At 41.7% G+C, this 19,472-nt stretch overlaps 1 protein-coding gene across 4 annotated transcripts in view; it reads left to right on the plus strand.

Moving 5' to 3' along the window:
* ANKS6 (ankyrin repeat and sterile alpha motif domain containing 6) overlaps positions 1–19,153 on the plus strand; it is a 90,632-nt gene extending 71,479 nt beyond the window's left edge. For 2 of the 4 annotated variants that reach the window (XM_032765621.2, XM_032765620.2), the window contains exons 15-17: positions 693–809; positions 6,514–6,610; positions 12,399–13,265. In XM_032765621.2, coding sequence (XP_032621512.1) covers positions 693–809; positions 6,514–6,610; positions 12,399–12,496 — 312 coding nt within the window. In that variant the 3' untranslated portion in view covers positions 12,497–13,265. The other 2 variants (XM_032765622.2, XM_032765623.2) reach the window with 2 other exon arrangements.
* The last annotated feature ends 319 nt before the right edge of the window (positions 19,154–19,472 follow it).

Here is a 19,472-nt window from a genome sequence, read left to right on the forward strand (position 1 = left end):
AGCTAGACAAATTCAAGCTGGAAATAATGTGTAAATTTTTAATGGCGAGAGTAATTTATTATTGGAATAATTTACCAAGGGTTGTGGTGGATTTTACATCAGTGACCATTTTTAAATGAAGATTGGGTGTTTTTATAAAAGAGTGCTCTAGGAATTATGTTTGTGAAGTTCCATGACTTATGTTCTACAGAAGGTCAGATTAGATGATCACAATGGTGCCTTCTGGCCTTAAAATCTGTGAACCTGTGTATTACTTGGCAGCCTAGATTGTCTGTTGAGTCAAGAGAGCTCATTTTGTTCAAAATATCACCAGCTTCAATCATCACTGGGATTTGCAGTCTGTTACCAGCCAGCTTTTAAGTTCTCAGCCATTCTAAAGTTATGAATTACACATATGTGACAACAAGGCATATATCCATGCCAAAAGGTGTAGAGCATGTGATATCAGAAGTAGCTCACCCAATCACTGCCTTTACTCTACAGCTGATTTGAATGCAACAATTCCATTGGTTGTACGGAGACTGCACAGATGATGGATTTCTTGGCCCAGTTGCCATACCTGTTTGACAGCATGGGGTTTCTGCTTCTAGTATATACATATAAATAAATAATATAAGTTCATAAAGTTAAATACATATGAGAGAAAACCAATCTACACAGTAAATGTATGCCTGTGTATCTTTTTTCCAAAGGTGGATATGGAAGCCTTCCTCACACTTACTGATGGTGATTTGAAAGAGCTGGGAATTAAAACTGATGGATCTAGGCAGCAAATTCTGGCAGCTATTTCTGAACTGAATGCAGGAAAGGTAGGTATGGTTTGAAATAAGAAAACTGATAAACAACTTTTTCAGATTTGCTTGTATTTCAGATCCAAACAATGGATGTTGAAAAAAAACCCAACTAGTTTTATAAACAAGATATTTAATGCAAATGATTAGTGATAAACAATATTATATTTCTTTGATATTTCCAGGCCTCCTCCATTAATTCCTTCCTTGTTCAGTAACTGGACAGTTTTTTTCACTTTTTTTACTCATTCATTCATAATAATAAAAAGAAGCTAGTGGTGACTTAAATATTGGTCATATTACAGCTATTTGTCCTTCAACCATCATGGTGTCAAAACAATTCTATAATTTATCTTTCTCTAGAATAAAATTGTGCTTATCAGCCTTTTGATCTCCTTTCAACTGGGCTCACGTAGCATTTTTCTTGGGCGGCACAGTGTTGTTGTCTTCTTGTTTGGTATTTACAATTGGAAATAAGAAGAAAGGCAGAAAAAAAATTCTCTACAATAGATTTCTTTAGTCACAGACTGTGAGCTGGTGCATCTCTGCAGCTAAATCTTATGGTTCTTCTCAAGTCTTTCAGTTCCAAGTTCCATTCTCTCTTTGATCTTTTATACCAGTCCAGGCATACAGGATACTAAGGGTATGGCTACACTCGAAACTTCAAAGCGCTGCCGCGGGAGCGCTGCCATGGCAGCGCTTTGAAGTGTGAGTGTGGTCGCAGCACCAGCACTGGGAGAGAACTCTCTCAGCGCTGCACATACTCCACCTCCTCATGGGGATTAGTGCGGCTCCCAGCGCTGCGGCACTGTTTACACTGGCGCTTTACAGCGCTGTATCTTGCAGCGCTCAGGGGTGTGTTTTTTTCACACTCCTGAGCGAGAAAGTTGCAGCGCTGTAAAGTGCCAGTGTAGCCAAGGCCTAAGACTTTTGATCATGTCAAACCCGCATTGAACTCTGCCAGCTAACAACTGGGACAGTTTCCTTAATCACTGACACCTTTCCTGCCCCTGCGCCTGAGGGCATGTTGCCTTCTGCTGGAAAGGAGCTAGTCTCAGCCCCTCCCATACTTGGAAGCACCCTGCTTCCCTGTATTACAAGGTCACAGGAATCCTCACCCACCTCAGTGGTTTCTTGGATCCCCTGCCCCTTCTCTGCAACACATTTCTCTCTGCTCCCTAGAGCTGGGTTTGTCTCTGGTTCAGCTGTGACCTGCTGGCAGCTAACAACCTGACAGTTCTCTCCCTGGCAGACATTACACCCCCATCCCTTCCTGATGCGGTATTGCCTCCAGCTGCAGTGCAGGAGTTGGTCTCAACCATCCTCCCACCTGGGAGCATGTGGCTTCCCCCAGCTGCAGAAGAATCAAGGGAACTCTCTCCCATTCTCTCAGCAGTTCCTGAGACCTTACCCTTTCCCTCAGGGGTCCCAGCATAATACTCCCTCTTGCTGCAGGCAAATACTTTAACCTGAGCTAAACGGAAAAAAATTATTACTAAGGAGCAGGTCTACTAGGAGGTGTTCCATTATCTCCACAATCAAAACACTTTCCAAACCTTCTGTCATAAACAGATAGCTAAGGGTTAATGTCTCTTTTACCTGTAAAGGGTTAACAAACAGTAACCTGCAACACCTGACCAGAGGACCAATCAGGAAACAAGATACTTTCAAATCTCGGTGGAGGGAAGCCTTTGTTTGTGGTTTTTCGGTTTTGCTTTGTTCTCTCTGAGTCCTGGAAGGGACTAGATGTGCAACCAGGTTTCTTGCCAATCTCCCTGCTACAGTCTCTTATATATTCAGAATAGTGAGTATTGAGTAGAAAGGTGGTTATAGTCTTTTGATTGTTTCTGTATTTGCAACTGTGTTATCTGACTGTAGAGTTTAATGTATATTGGCTGAAGTATTGTTAAACTGTATTTCTGGCGAGAGAAGTGCTTTTTCTCCTTGTCTTAAGCTGTAAAACCTCCGTAATATTACCATCTAGATTACAGAGAACTGTACTTTTTTTCTTTCTTTTATTCAAGTTTTGGCTTTTTAAGACCTGTTGTGATTTTGTCCCTAGTTGAGTCCCAAGGGATGAGTCGTGTAACTGTACGCAGGGAAGGGTGGGAGACGGGGAGAAGGAGAGGGGGGGGGAAGGGGAATCCTTTTGTTTAAGAATTCCGGAACTTGAATCTGTATTGCCTCGGGTGAGTGGAAAGCCTTGCCTTAAGATTCAAGGAGTTGAATCCCAGTGATCTTCCAGGGTAACCCAGGGAGGGAAACCCTAGGAGAGGCACTAGTGAGGGTAAGAGTTTACTTTCCTTGTATTAAGATCCAGGGGTCTGGGTCTTGGGGGTCCCCAGGGAAGGTTTTGGGGAGACCAGAGATTATCAGGCACTCAGAGTCCTGATTGGTGGCAGCATATCAGATCTAAGCTGGTAATTAAGCTTAGTGGAATTCATACTAGTACCTCATTTTTTGGACGCTAAGGTTCAGATTTGGGAAAGAATACTATGACACCTTCCCACACCACATGGATTTTAGCTAGTGATACGAGAAATCTGCTTTCGTCCACTCCTACAATTTTTTGTCATTTGGCCAGGCAACATACTAGCCTTTGGGGCCACACTCTGCTTAATCAGAGACCTCTGGGCTCCTGTATCCTTCTGCCCCAAGTATTCCTTGCCATTAATTTGGACAGCCTTAACATGCTCCATATCTGGTTCTGCAGAGGCTAACCTCACAGAAGCAATATTCTAGCTTTCAATTGCTTAGGGGGGCTTTGTGTTGAGGACAGCAGAACTAACATGAGCTATTGTTTGCCTGCTTCCTCCTAAGCCAGGGCATTTATTCCTCAGGTGATCAGTGGACTTACACTGATAGCACTTTTGGGCTCTTCTGCTTTTACAGGCATTTGGGGATAAGAGTTACCAGTAGAGGAATGTTTTTGGGTAAGATAATGTTTAGGCTCCCAACCTCCTTTTCTTCCCAGGGCAAAATGGGGTCCTCCCTTCCCACCAGTTTTAAACCCCTCTTTCTGTGGCCTGCCCTCAATAGACACCTGATTCTGTTCAAAGGCATCAGCTAAAAAAGCCATCTTATCCACAGACTGTACATCTTTGTCCCATAGACACTGCTTTACATCAGCCTTCCATATGCTTGGAAATTGCTCTTGAGCAAGAAGATCCAACATTCTCTCAAAACTTGCCACATCTTTGCCCCTCACCCATTTTCCCAACAAATCCTTCATTTTGTTTATATATTCCTCATTACTCATACCAATATCCTTCTTAAGTTTCTTAAATTTAACTCTACATGCTTCCGGAGTAATCTGAAAACTTCGCAAAACAGTATCTTTAAATTTACAATAGTCTAAAGTATCTTCAATAATAGACATTTCACTGAATACATTTCGAGCTTTACCAGTTAATTTTGCAATCAGGTTAGGAACTCTCTTATTATCGGGATTTCATGTATTACACACAGCCTTTTGAAGGTAGTCAGATACTGAGCAATATCATCCTCTTCACTGTATGCAGGACATAAGTGTTCCCATTTGTGGATTTTTGGAGTGATGGGAGTCATTGTGGTCGAGGGGGTTCTGGTTCTGCTTCTCTAGCAGATCCAGTTGGTGTTTTTGCTCCCTTTCTCTCTCTCTCTTTTTCTTCCATGGCCCTTCTGTGTGCAGTCTCCTTTCTGGCTGCCTCCCTGGCTGCCTCTTTTTCCCTTATCTCCAGTTCTTTCAGTTGCAATAATCTCTGATGCTCCCTAGGAGTGGTGCCAGGGTTTCTGGCGCCCTAGGCAGAATTCGGGGGCAGCATTTTGTGCGTTCCCCACAGGGCACGCAGGAGCTTCCGGTTCCGCTCCCGTCGCGCCGCTGAAGAAGGACCCTCAGCTGAAATGCTGCAGGTGACAGCGGCAGTCATCGAGCTGCTCAATTGCCTGCCGCTGTTTTCCGCAGCACCTCAGCAGTAGGTCCTTCTTCGGCGGCGCGACAGGAGCAGAACCAGAAGCTCCTGTGTGCCTCATGGGGAGCACACAAAATGCCGCCCTCCGAATCCTGGCGCCCTAGTCGACTGCCTAGGGTTGCCTAATGGAAGCGCTGGCCCGGGTGTGCTCTCTCCTTTTCTGCAATCCGCAGTCTAAAAAGTTCAAACTTCATAATAGCTTTACTACTTTCACTAATTTTCCTGCATTTTTGTTCCTACTTCCCTTTCCCAAAATAAGCAAACAGAAAATAACAAAACTTGACCTCCCCCTGACCCTTCTTAGCCACTGCACTTAAGACTCACTTAAAATCACAAATATGAGTGTTTTAAAGTGTAAACTTCACTTGGAGTAACAAGCTGAACATATATCCTGCTCACTGCACCACTGTGACATTCCCCACTGGTGTTGTTCGGACTGGTGATCTGCTAGGTCCCTCCAATCTTTGACTCTGGGAGCCAGCCTTACCCTGCTCTGCTGTGAGAACTCCCACTCCTGGGCTGTACACACACAGCCTCTGGCATGTCAGCTGCTCCCAGGTACTTTCAACCGAATGACTCTAGCCAGTATCTCCGGTCCCAGACACAACTCCAGCTTGCAGTGTCCAGGAGGCATAACTTTACTACTTTCACTAATTTTCCTGCAAGGTTCCTAGGGTTGTATCTGGGACCAGAGATGCTGTCTAGTGTCATTCAGTTGCAGATAACACCAGAGGGGAATGTCCACGGCACTGTAAATGATTTTCTATGTGCAGGTCTTTACATCAGCTCTTGCTGGGTTTCATAGTTAAGGCTGAATTGTGTTTTGCCCTTAAAGTAGGGATATAACCTCATATTAAGAATATAGCATGTTCTCCCTAAAGTTACAACACTTACTTTTTGAGCACAGAATGGATTTTTTGAGAATTGACAAGTAAATCTATTAAGTGTCAGAAAGATCTCTTCAGTTCATATATTTCTAGAACCTCTCGTAAGAGCAAATTCTGGAGACAAATCTGTTTGTCTGTTTGAGCATTTTTTGAAAAGCACTTATAGACCTCACAGGTTTGTCTGAATGTACTTCACTACGCATAACAGACATATGTTGTATCTGTTGGAAACAGAGAGTTTAGAGGAATAAAAGCTAAGTTTTCTTAAAATCCAAGGTTTTGGATAGATTTGCCATTGTTGATTAAAGTTGAGACAGCATAAAATAGGGAGAAACTTGATGAAAAATGGTGGAAACTATTTAAAAAATCTTAAAATTATGAAAAAATTAAATCTTACAAATTGCCCTACTGATGGAAAGGAAGAGGATTGGTTACAGCTGGTAGAGCGTGGAAATGAAGGATCTTGACAGGAAATGTGCTGTTTATACTTTGTGCCCATGGAATGTAGCGCTAGACAAACATGTTTGCATCTCTATCTACCAGCTATTCCCAATAGGTTCCATGGCCATGAAGCATTGTCTACAGTATGGCTCTGTGAAGGTAAAGTAGGGAAACAGAACTGATTTTTTTTGTTTTAAATCCAAGTAAATCTGAATTCTATAATTTCCAAAATTAAGAAAATAAAATAAAAATTTTTAAATATATATATTGCTCTGTGTTTGCATGGCATAATTTTTTATTATGTTCAATTCATTACACTTTCAATGTGATAATTGCTTTCCAGGATAGACACAAATTTTCATATTTGTGTTTAACCCTAATAAATGCATTATTGAATGAGAAATTTAAGAATGCCTTTTTTGTTTAAATCTATTTCTTTTACAGGGACGAGAGAGGCAAATTTTACAGGAAACCATACACAACTTTCACTCTTCCTTTGAGAGCAGTGTTAGTAATACTAGACCTCCTGGCAATTCTCAATGTAAGTATTATTCATATGTTGTCAGATCAACTTCAAGCAATTTTTTAAACTAGGTAAAGTACAGTATATGCAAACATGCTATGTGGTGGTTTAAAGATTCTTTCATTTCCCTCTCTTTCAGACTGTAGTGAAGATTTCAAAGTAAAAAGGCAGAGAATTTATAAGATTTTTATATAGGGATAGTATTTATGGGTTTCAAACAGATTAGTGTGTATTTGGTTAATTCAAAAAGTTTTTAAATTAACAGTGTATTGCATTTTACACTGAAAGCCACTGGGGTGTGTGTTTTTCATATGAGGTAGGTCTCAATCTCATAATGAGATAGCTAGGATTGCTCCTTGTCCATCCCTGGAAGCAGACCAATTTCTCACCTCTTATGGTCATCTAATAGGCTACTTAGTGGAGTAGTGAGTACTGTACATGTTGCGCTGCATTTTTGCAGTACATGAACACCAGTGCTGAGCCCTTCCTGTTACATTCTGGATAGAAAGAAGAGAGGATCATTTGAACCGTTGCAAGTGAGTGTCTCAAGACCCACCTGGAGAAACTCCCTTTCTGTAAATTCACAATTACAGAAACTTTTGAAAGACTGACAATACTTCACCTCCAGCCAAGGCTAACTGGCCTTACGCAGTTTCTCCTGATGGGGGTCTTTATGATGGTATAACAGCTCTCTGATCCTTCTATGGCTGCTGAGTCTGCAAAGACCCGGGATCCCATGGCAGATTTGGGGTGTCGGTCTGTCCCAAGCAGTAGAATCAGTTATTTCATCGAATGTAGGAAATAACCAATTCCATTATTTTTCCATGCCCCCAAACCCCTTGTACTGGCCATGAGCAACTTCTGTCGCTTGAATGACAATTGGACCTTCTGTATAGGACAATAACCTCTAGTTCCTCTACCTGAGGGCAGTTCAGGCTCCCAGTTTAGCAATTTAGCAACCTGACTCAACTGGTTCTCTGTCATAGATGTTATAGTTTTCTGGGGGGATTGTTTTTAGTTGGTGTAGCTGCAAGGTTACTGTTTTAGTTATGACAGTGGTAACAATTTCCCCACAAATCCTGGAAAAACAGTCTCCCAAATACACCAATGAAATCAAAACAATGAGAAAGACCTTACTATTACCTAACTACGTGTATGCTGCCCCTTGTTACCATCATCTCCATACATGAGACTGGTGAACACAATACATGCAGTGGAAAAGTGTGCATTTCTCCTGCTAACAATATCCCAGCCAGATGCAGAGATGCATTTCTGGCTGCTCTGCCTGTACAGGGTTAGGAGACAGGCGCAAGGCCTGCTCCAGGCAGTGTTTCTGAGCCTGAATTAGTACTTTAAGAGGGAAATGAATGTTATTCATTGACCTACAGAAATTACCATGCTATATACCATGTGTTCCCCTTCAGCTGATTGAAATACACCTTGCATCTACTCACAAAACTGCTTCAGTAGTTTATTGGTCATACTAAGTAATGTTTGAAGTAGATTTTGATTTTGCTGGTCTAAATAATGACTGAGTCTCAATCATTCCTGCCTTGATAAATTAAATGATAATGTGGATGGTACCTCATTATGTACCTCAACACAGGTACAAGTAGTCCGCCCACTGCCATTTTGTTGTGCACTAGTGTAATGAAGCGGCCTCTGGCGGGACACAACTGAGAGTATCAATTCATGATGAAGTGCTTAGAGCAGGGCAGTTAGAGCCCACGGCTGGGGTCCTTTGCAGACCAAACCAGCCAGACAGAGAGGACTTCATTTTTACGCCCCTGGCTAACCAGAAGTCATACAAGCAATTCCCTTAGACATTCCAGTTTCCCAGTATCACCACCAGCACTGCTCGTTATGGGGATGAATGGTTATAAAAACCAATACCCCCGTAAATGAAAAAAGGTTCTCCCAATCCCAAAGGACCAAGTCCCAGACCCAGATCAATATTCAAGTCAGAACTTACCCACAAATCACGCTGTTGCCAGTCCTTTAGAATCTGAAATCTAAAGGTTTATTCATAAAAAGAAATATAGATGAGAGCTAAAATTGGTTAAATGGAATCAATTACATACAGCAGGAGTCGACAACTTTTCAGAAGTGGTGTGCCGAGTCTTCATTTATTCACTCTAATTTAAGGTTTCGCGTGCCAGTAATACATTTTAATGTTTTTAGAAGGTCTCTTTCTATGTCTATAATATATAACTAAACTGTTGTTGTATGTAAAGTAAATAAGGTTTTTAATAAGGTTTTAAAATGTTTAAGAAGCTTCATTTAAAATTAAATTAAAATGCATGAGCCCCCTGGACCGGTGGCCAGGACCCGGGCAGTGTGAGTGCCACTGAAAATCAGCTCTGTACTTGCCTTTGGACTAACAAATTTATTTGAGCATAAGCTTTCGTGGGCTACAGCCCACTTTTTCGGATGCATAGAATGGAACATATATTGAGGAGATATATATACACATACAGAAGCATGAAAAGGTGGGAGTTGTCTTACCAACTCTGAGAGGCCAATTAAGTAAGGAAAAAAAACTTTTGAAGTGATAATCAAGATAGCCCAGTACAGACAGTTTGATAAGAAGTGTGAGAATACTTACAAGGGGAGATAGATTCAATGTTTGTAATGGCTCAGCCATTCCCAGTCCCTATTCAAACCTAAGTTGATTGTATCTAGTTTGCATATCAATTCCAGCTCAGCAGTTTCTCACTGGAGTCTGTTTTTGAAGCTTTCTGTTGCAAAATTACCATTACAAACATTGACTTACTGTGGAAAATCATAGCAGCAAGATGGAGTTTGGAGTCATCTGGGCAAGTCACATGTCCATGCATGACTCAGTTCTTTACAGGGAGAGCTGCCATTGCTCACATGCTACCTTGAACATTCCCAGGAAGACTTTTTATGTGGATTGGAGTCTCCCAAAGTCCATTGTCAGTTAAGTTGTTTTTTGTTTGGGCACTTAATCTGCAAATTCCTTTCTCAAGAAGCTGACCAAATGCTTCACTATTGCTACTTAGGATCAAACACATTGAGATACAAATACATAGCCAATTCATAACTTCGACTACAAAAATGATACACACATACAGACAGCATAATCATAACTAGCAAATTGTAACCTTTCTATAGACACCTTACTGGACCTCCTTTGTACAAGATTTGGTGCAACTATAGGACCTTGGTTGCAGCAGTGATCTATATTGGTCACAGTTCATTTCAGTAATATCACAGCTAGTGGTTGCTGAGGTACTGTCTGGTCCATTTTCTACACTCCACTACACAAGAGTCAACTTGTGCAAAAGCTTCTTTTTCAGTACAAATACCAGTGAAAACACCCGGGAGCTAAGTTTCCAATTTCAGAATAGAGAATTTCTGGTGATATACCTGTGGCAACTTCTGGATAACTTTGATTATCAGTGTCTCAGGCACAAAAAGCATCTTATGAGCTGTCAAGTTTCCTTCCTCACTCTGAACTTTAGGGTACAGATGTGAGGACCTGCATGGACACTTCTAAGCTTGATTACCAGCGATCTGGTATTGCTGCCACCACTCCCAAGCACTACTTTGCTTTCCTGGGTAGCCTTGAGAGACTTCACCAATTTTCTGGTGAACACAGATCCAAACCCCTTGGATCTTGAAACAAGGAGAAATTAACCATTCCCTCTCCTTTCTTCCACCAACTCCTGGTGGATCCAGATCCAACCCCCTTGGATCTAAAAACAAGGAAAAAATCAATCAGGTATTTAAAAAGAAGGCTTTTAATTAAAGAAAAGAAAGGTAAAAGAAAACCCTAGCATACTAGCTACTCTCACAGACAACAGATTCAAAACACAGAGGATGTCTCCCTGGACAAAAACTTTAATACACACAAGAATACCCAAATTTGATAATTCCTTTAATGGTACCAAGACAAGTTACAAAGAAAATAAACATAAACCTATTTATCCCTTTCTAAAACTTATTACTCTGATAAGAGGCCGGTTCCTTGATCTTTTTCACTCCGGCTGAAACTGAAACTGAATAAACAAAGGAAAACTTCCCTCCTTCCTTTTGAAACATCTTGTTCCCCCATTGGTTCCTCTGGTCAGGTGTCAGCTAGGCTAGGTGAACTTCTTAACCCTTTACAGGTAAAAGAGGCATTAACCCTTAACTATCTGTTTATGCCATGAGCATAGTGCCAGATGGGCAGAGGCTGATGTTTGGATTCTGATATAGAGTGAGCTGGAGATTCAGGAAGAGCAGGGTGACTGCAGAAGAAAAACACGGGTATATAACGTTACCACATAAACAGTATTTGACTAGCCTGGCCATTATTTATGGATTTGCCAGTTGCCAGAAAAATAATTTAATGTACCAGGTTGTTGGTTTTTTTAACATAGGTTTAAAGATTTGCATTATTATGACAATACACTGGGATATCTAATGTTAAAAGTTTCTATGTCCGGCTCAAGATGTTGCAGTGTTCCCACTTCCATAGTTTAAGCGATAACAGATCAAAACTGTTGAAAATACAGCAGCTGTCTGCCTAAAACACGCAATCACATTGCGCACATGTGTGAGAGAGGGTTTGCGTCACATGAGAGTGACAACATTGCATGTCTCCTTAACCTTATCTATATGTGTTTTCACTCTAGATACTATAAGTGGCTGTTCAAGGGATGGGGGGTTGCTGAGTTGCCTTATGGTTGGTGGCTGAGGTTGCTGTGGGCTTGCCTTGTTGGGGGTGGGTGCCAGGGTTTTTTTGCATTTCAAAGGTGGTAACCCTAGGGCAAGGGTCAGCAACTTTCAGATGTGGGGTGCCGAGTCTTCATTTATTCACTCTAATGTAAGGTTTTGTGTGCCGGTAATACATTTTAACGTTTTTAGAAGGTCTCTTTCTATAAGTCTATAATATATAACTAAACTATTGTTGTGTGTAAAGTAAATAAGGTTTTTAAAATGTTTGACGCTTCATTTAAAATTAAATTAAAATGCAGATCTCCCTGGACCGGTGGCCAGGACCTGGGCAGTGTGAGTGCCACTGAAAATCAGCTCGCGTGCTGCCTTCAGCACATGTGCCATAGATTGCCTACCCCTGCCCTAGGGTATATCATCATATTTAGGTCTTGTGGTGGGGTATACTGGGTCTGTTGAGGCCCCCTGCTGGAGGCCTCGCAGTCCTACCACACCCTGCTCTAGAAAAGAAGCAGTGAAGGTAGGTCCTCCATGCCTGCCTAGAAAGCCTGCAGGGAAGCAGCCAATCTGAGTCCAGCAGGCTCAGTTAAGAGGCACTGCAAGGCCTGAGCAGGTCAGTTCCTGGCTGGCACCAAAGGAGTAAAGAAGGATGCTCTTTGCTGGAGCTCACAGGGGAACCAGAAGATGGATTCTGGTGACATTGGGTGAGGTAAGGAGAAGAGTTGAGAACTTCAGCCCTGAGTTAAGGGTGAAGTGGAAGGGGCTATGTGGGAAGCGGCCCAGGGAATTGCAGCAGCAACTATTAGAGGAAGCAGTACGTGGCTGCTGTCTGTAGGATCCCTAGGTTGGGACCTGGAGTAGTGGGTGGGCCCCAGCCCCCTCACTGGCGAAATGGCCTAAGCCCCAAGGAAGGGATAAGATTCTGCATTAAAAGCCCAAGAAAGGGGCTGGGAGTTTAAAAAGGCCTCGGGACAGGGCTGAAGAGATCTAACCATTAGTTGAAACTTTGGTACTGCAGAAGGAGTTCCTTCGTGCACTGGACTGTTTGTGATTTGGCCGGAGGGCTGAGCTACTGAAGACCCACCTGACGAGGCCAAGAGCTGACAATCGTATCTTTGGTTTGCAGACATGAAGAGCAGCATCATGCTGGCATTTCAAACAGCAACATCCAAGCAATTGCAAGACAGAATTTTAGTTGTAAACACAATTTTGGAAATCTATTGAGATGCAACAATCACAAGCAGCCTAGCATAATTCTATTTATTTTCCCTTAGACTGCAGCAGTCTTAAACAGCAATATCAGAGAAATGCCTATACTCCAATCTTTCTAGACTAATCTGTTTTATTTAGATTCTTATACCAGGCCTATCAACAGGAAGTCTGAGGACCTTCCAGAAGTGCATTTATAGTATGCATTTAGCATCTCTCACGTGTGGTGTTCTCCTTATTCTGTAAATGGGGAAAAACTATTGGAAAACTTGCTATTAAGTTTATATGACAATTAGCTTATCCCTGGGACCCTGCAGTGGCTAACAAAGTTTCTCCAATCCATGAGCAGCTGTGGGGTAACCATATGGGAAAATAATGCTGCAGCATTTGTGTGAGGATTATCACTAACTCTTTGGAATAATTCCTTTTTTCCTCTGGAGGGAAACTTGAGGAAGACGATATTTCCCAAAGAATGACTGCCTGTAACAATTCAACTGCCTAAATTTTAAATAATTACTAAATTTGCTCTGATCATAGCATGCCTCCAAACCTCTTCCTGCCTCATTAGTAGCTTCTCCTATCACTCCTTGATCTTGCTAGGGACAAGTCCTGAGCATGAGCCTGTAAAAAGGGAGCTGACCTTACCATTGCACTCTAGGGACCAGGCTATGCTTACACTAAAGCTTGGTATTCAAAATGTATTGGCATTGTTATCTTTCTCAAAATAGTTTGCATTCCCAGCTTGTGTGATGGAGTGCTATACCTACCAACTTCCTTATTTTTAATTCAGCCACTGGAGTGGATGATCCAGTTCTTCAGGGAAGGTGTGCAGACTGCCCGCCCAGGTCCACACTCCCAGAATAATCAACAACAAGCACAAAAGCAAGGAGGATCTGTGTGTGGAATTAGAGAGAGTATACAGATTTAAGGAGATGTAGTACAAGGGAAATAAAAAGAACAGCAGTACTTGTGGCATCTTAGAGACTAACAAATTTATTTGAGCATAAGCTTTCGTGGGCTAGAGCCCACTTCCTTCGGATGCATGAAATGGAACATATATTGAGGAGATATATATACACATACAGAGAGCATGAAAAGGTGGGAGTTGTCTTACCAACTCTAAGAGGCCAATTAAGTAAGGGAAAAAAAAACTTTTGAAGTGATAATCAAGATAGCCCAGTACAGACAGTTTGATAAGAAGTGTGAGAATACTTACAAGGGGAGATAGATTCAGTGTTTGTAATGGCTCATTGTAATGTAATGTCTCTAAGGTGCCACAAGTACTCCTGTTCTTTCTGCGGATACAGACTAAAAAACGGCTGCTACTCTGAAAGGAAAATAAAGACAGGCAGAAAAAGTACTAGTAGAATAGTAAGAAATAAATGGGTGATTACATGTCTAACTAAATGCAACGTGAGACAGATTTGTGGAGGGAAGACAGATGGTTCCACCTGTTGCTTTTTAATGGGTTTTTGGAACTATAAACTCAATTGCTGACTGACTGTGCCCTCAGCCCACTGGTACCCAGCACCTCCTGCCAAGGTCACTGCTTCTGGCAAATATTCACTACAAGAACCTTTGGAAAAGTTGATGTGTATATTATATTTTTGGCAGCCAATCTGTTTCATAATAAAGTTTATTGTTGAAAGAAAGATTTATTTGTACTTCAGTTATGCCATCTTTCCCTGAATACATTGCATCCTGTAACCTAGCTCAGTACAACACAGAGAAACATACATTAATTTACTTCTTCACCCTTAAAATTCAGAACAGAGGACCAACCTATGGGGGCCCAAGCAAGACGGTTGTCTGAGCTCTGAGGGGATTATTCTACTGAATAATCTGTCTCCATCCATATCCTAACCTAACTGTAACGCCTCAAAAGCAGGGCACCAGAAAGCATGGCTCCCATAACAGGCAAAGGATAGAAGGCTAAAGTCATTTGACTACTAAAGCAGATATCAGAGGTTGTCTGAGCTCTGAGGGGATTATTCTATTGAATAATCTGTCTCCATCCATATCCTAACGTCACTGTAACACCTCAAAAACAGGGTATCAGAAGGCATGGCTCCCATAACAGGCAAAGGATACAAGGCTAAAGTCATTTGACTGCTAAAGCAGATATCAGAGATTTATGGTCTGAATTCACAACACTGAGCACTGATTTATTCTCCAAGATTTATGCAATCAAAAAGGAAGTGAGTATAGAATTTCTAGGCCGGATGCTGCATTGAGAGAAATATCAGAGAAGAGAGAGAGCTGCTTTTTCATTGTGTAAATCTGATGGAGCCAAAAGAGAGAAGAAGGGACATGAGAATTTTAAAAGTGTCTGAAAAAAATGAAGAAAATCCTATTCTCTTTTTACAGACCTTTAAGAATTAGTTGTTAAATTTCATGTCTGTGGAAGAGATTAAAATAGAATACCCCGCCTTAGGCTAGTAGCAGATCCAGGGATTTCATTATGAGCTTTCACCATTACCAAAAAAAGTCTTGATTATGAAAAAAAGCTAGATAGTACCCAGAGTCTATACTCCAAGGCCATAATCTTTGGTTTCTCCTAGATCATCTGCTCTAATTTTTAAAAAGAGTAAAGAGTTGAGTAAAATTAAAGCCGCAATTAGAAGGGCAGAGATTCACTGAATTTCTTCAGCTTCTAGCATCAGATTTGTACAGTGAGAGTCTCTAGGGAAGGGAAAACTACACTCTGGATAGAGAGCCAATGCTCTAGCATGCAAAAGTCCGTGGTAGCAGCTGTTGAAGAGCTGGTCAAAAAAGTAATGGCAGACAGTGAAACTGAAGAAAAAGAGAGTGAGAAAAGAAGAAGGACCTTCTCTAATAGATGTAGAGCCAAAGGACTTAGATACCTGAAACATAATCAAAGATTAACTAGGAAGGATTTAAATGAACAGTTGAACATTAGCTATGATTATGGTGAAAAGAAAAGATTGTGCAGTTCAGTTTAATTGTGGTAATCAATGAGCAGTAACTGTTTCCTCCTCCTCCCCACCCCAACCCAGTAAATTAGTCATTACGGGAACATACAGTGAAATGGAATTTGTATGGGGAGGCAAGAGAGACCCCCCTGAGGGATGGTAAAGATTAGAGAAAATAGATAGTGAGCATGTAGGGACCTATAGGAAGTTTGTGTAATTCATTATGTAATTCAAAATATCAGCTGATAGGTTGTTCTCCTGGGGTTGAATAATGTGGTCTCGTTGGTGGAGAATTTACCTCACTTGGACTGCAAAGGACAAGCAGCACAAGTATTCATGAAGAGAGTATGGGGGCTTGGTGTTCAACCAAGTATATAATTCATTTGGGGACTTTTCATCTTTGGATTCAAAATTAGAAATTTACATGAAATTTGTCCAGAGGAGAGAATTGGGGAGGAAGTGAGGGGCTTGATAAAAAAGGGAAACAACTGTGTGAAAGCTTACAAGGAGAAATCGTGCCATAGTCCAGTACAGGTTGACAGTTGTGAGAACAATACATTTAATAATGAGATGTGTATCATAAAAGGGTTTGTGTCAGTAAGTGGCCTCTTCATAGTCAAGTTTAGAATGTTGGTGCTCCAATTCAACAAGGCACTTAAGCATGTACCTAGTAGCAGATATCTCCACAGGCTGATGATGGGACACTAGATGGGGAGGGCTCAGTGTTACTGCAGAGAATTGTTTCCCAGGTGTCTGGCTGCTGGGTCTTGCCAGATGCCTTGCTCAGGGTCTAAGGCCTGGTCTACATTACGGGATTAGGTTGAATTTAGCCACATTAGGTCAGTTTAAAAATGAATGTGTCCACACAACCAATCCCATTCCATCGACCTAAAGGGCTCTTAAAATTGACTTCTGTACTCCTCCCTGGCTAGGGGAATAGCGCTAAAATTGACTTTGCGGGGTTGAAGTTGGGGTAGTGCAGATGCAAATCAATGGTATTGGCCTCTGGGAGCTATCCTAGAGTGCTCCATTATGACCGCTCTGAACAGCATTTTGAACTCTGATGCACTAGCCAGGTACACAGGAAAAGCCCCAGGAACTTTTTAATTTCATTTCCTGTTTGGTCAGCATGGTGAACTCAGCAGCACAGGTGACCATGCAGTCCCCCCAGAATCGTAGAACGTAGAATGTTTCTACACTCCCCTTATCATCTCCGTTCCTGAGGTTATCACAGTTTAGAAGGTGAAAAAAAATGCACTCGCAGTGACATGTTTTCCAAGCTCATGCAGTCCTTCCGCACTGATAGGGCACAGCTTAATGCATGGAGGCATTCAGTGGCAGAGGCCAGGAAAGCATTAAGTAAGCATGATGAGAAGAGGCAGGAGGCGATGCTGAGGCTAATGGGGGAGCAAACGGACATGATGAAACATCTGTTGGATCTGCAGGACAGCCAACAAGAGCGCAGACCCCTGCTGCATCCACTGTATAACCGCCTACCCTCCGCCCCATGTTCCATAGCCTCCTCACCCAGACACCCAAGAATGTAGCCGGGGGAGGCTCCGGGCACCCAGCCGCTCCACTGCAGAGGATGGCCCAAGCAACAGAAGGCTGTCATTCAAGCAGTTTGATTTTTAATGTGGCTACAATAAGCAACGGGGCCTTGTCCTTCCCTCTTCCCCCACCCCACCTGGGCTACCTTGTCCATTATCTCATTTTTTTTTTTAATTAATAAAGAATGAATGCCTGGTTTCAAAACAATAGTTTTATTTCGAAGGAGGGAGGGTGGTTGGCTTACAGGGAATTAAAATCAATAAAGGGGGAAGGTTTGCATCAAGGAGAAACACACAGCTGTCACACCGAAGCCTGGCCAGTCATGAAACTGGTTTTCAGAGCCTCACTGATGCGCAGCATGCCTTGCTGTGCTCTTCTAATCGCCCTGGTGTCTGGTGCAAAACAATTGTCTGCCGTTGCTTTCATGGAGGGAGGGGCGACTGACAACACGTACCCAAAATGGGTGCGGAGACTGCGGGGACTGTGGGATAGCTACCCACAACGCACTGCCCTGTAAGTCAATGCTAGCTGTGGTAGTGAGGATGCACTCCACCGACTTAATGCACTTAGTATGGACATATGCAATTGACTGTATAAAATCAATTTCTAAAAATCAACTTCTATAAAAATCAACCTAATTTCGCAGTGTAGACCTACCCTAAAAAGTGATCACCATATTTGCGGTCAGGAAGGAATTTTTCCCCAGGTCAGATTGGCAAAGACCCTGTTTTTTGGGGGGGTTTGTTTGCCTTCCTCTGCAGCATGGGTCACAGATCACTTGCTGGTTTGAACTAGTGTAGATGGTGGATTCTCTGTAACTTCAAGTCTTTAAATCATTATTTGAGGACTTTAGTAACTCAGAGGTTAGGGGTCTATTATAGGAGTGAGTGGGTGAGGTTCTGTGGCCTGCAATGTGCAGGAAGTCAGAGTAGATAATCATGATGGTCTCCTCTGGCATTTAAGTCTATGAGTCTGTGTGCTTAACATTAAGCACATGAATAATCCCATAGAAATCAATGGGCTACTCACGTAATTAAGTACCTTGTTGAATCAGCGCTCTGGTTAGAGGAGAAGACTACATGGGCTGGACTTCATAATCAGGGTCTTCTCCTTCAGTTTGTTGTTGAGTCATGGGATCAAATTGACCACTGATGAAATCGAGTGCAACAGCATTGAACATTGAAGTCAGGAGCTTAGTGCCTAATGACAAATATAGTCCATTTTCTTTAAAATATTGCTATGATTGTTAGTTGAGCATGTTGTGGGCACTGCCAGAAACAAACAATAAATGCTCTCTCTCTTTCTCTCATTTTTTGTAGCACCTGGATACTGGATAAAACCACAAGAATCTGTGCCTACCAGGAGATAGCTGCTGGATAAAGATTTTCTAGTATTTTTAAACCTGGGGCATGGATGATAGAGCTCAAGTGGACACAAGAAAATTTGCAAAGCTCGGTGCTAACCACGGTGTTTCAGTGCACTGTGTGCAGGAGGTTGTTGCAGTAACATCGTTATTACTCCAGTTCAGCAAAGCAACCCTTTAACTTTGTGAATGAATGGTTTTACTGACTTTAAGGGGACTACTCACATAGTTAGAGATAAGCACGTGCTTAAGTGCTTAGCTGGTTCTGGATTGATAGGAATAAGGCTAGAGAGAATAGTGGCATAGGAAGATGTGTAGGTCACCTTTCAGAAGTACCAGTTTGAAGAGCGCACAGCCAAGCAACACAGAAACGAAGGAGGCAAAAAAGTTGTTGAGGCCAAGTTACAAGATTGAATAGTTTTGTGAAAAGGAGTAGAAAGGAAGAATATTGATGCATAATAACTAACTAAAACATTTAATCAGTGCTAAGAACACTCAATATAGTTATGCTCATGAAATATCTATTTGTGAAATATAAAAATATCACTAATAAAATTCATAATCTGTCACCAATATTTAGACAGAAATTATGTAAAAATTAGATCTTAAATTGGTGATGTTTTGTTAGACATTAAAACCATCTGACTTTTGTAGTATCTACTTTTGATTAACAGACATTGCAACAGGTTGCAAATCAATTTTCATATGCATATTATAATTGTTTTTTAAAGAATGAATGCTGAAAAGATTCACACAAGAATTATGGATGGAGCTATTTGTTAGTGTTGTGCATAAGAGTTTTTGTTGCGCAATTAAAATACAAGCCATGATAAACTTCTAAAGTTACTTTTCTCCTTTCTTAAATCTGCAAGTGACAAATGTTCAAAATTGTACTATTGGCTAGATTTAATAGGAGTCTGAGGGTGTGCATATAGCTAAGGTGGAGCAGCACTTGCTCAAATCATTGATGCAGAGGCCAGAGCTATAACTAGTTCATTGGTTACATAAAGAGGCCATAGAATACTCATGGGCTTGCTGAGAACTGGTATTTTCTGCACATACAGTATGCACATACAGTATAAGCGCCACATAATAGTACTCCTAGATACCTTGGTTACTGACTTCTGGCTCTGGAGTCCCAGTG

Source organism: Chelonoidis abingdonii, chromosome 2, assembly GCF_003597395.2.
Source record: "Chelonoidis abingdonii isolate Lonesome George chromosome 2, CheloAbing_2.0, whole genome shotgun sequence".
Taxonomy (NCBI): domain Eukaryota; kingdom Metazoa; phylum Chordata; order Testudines; family Testudinidae; genus Chelonoidis; species Chelonoidis abingdonii.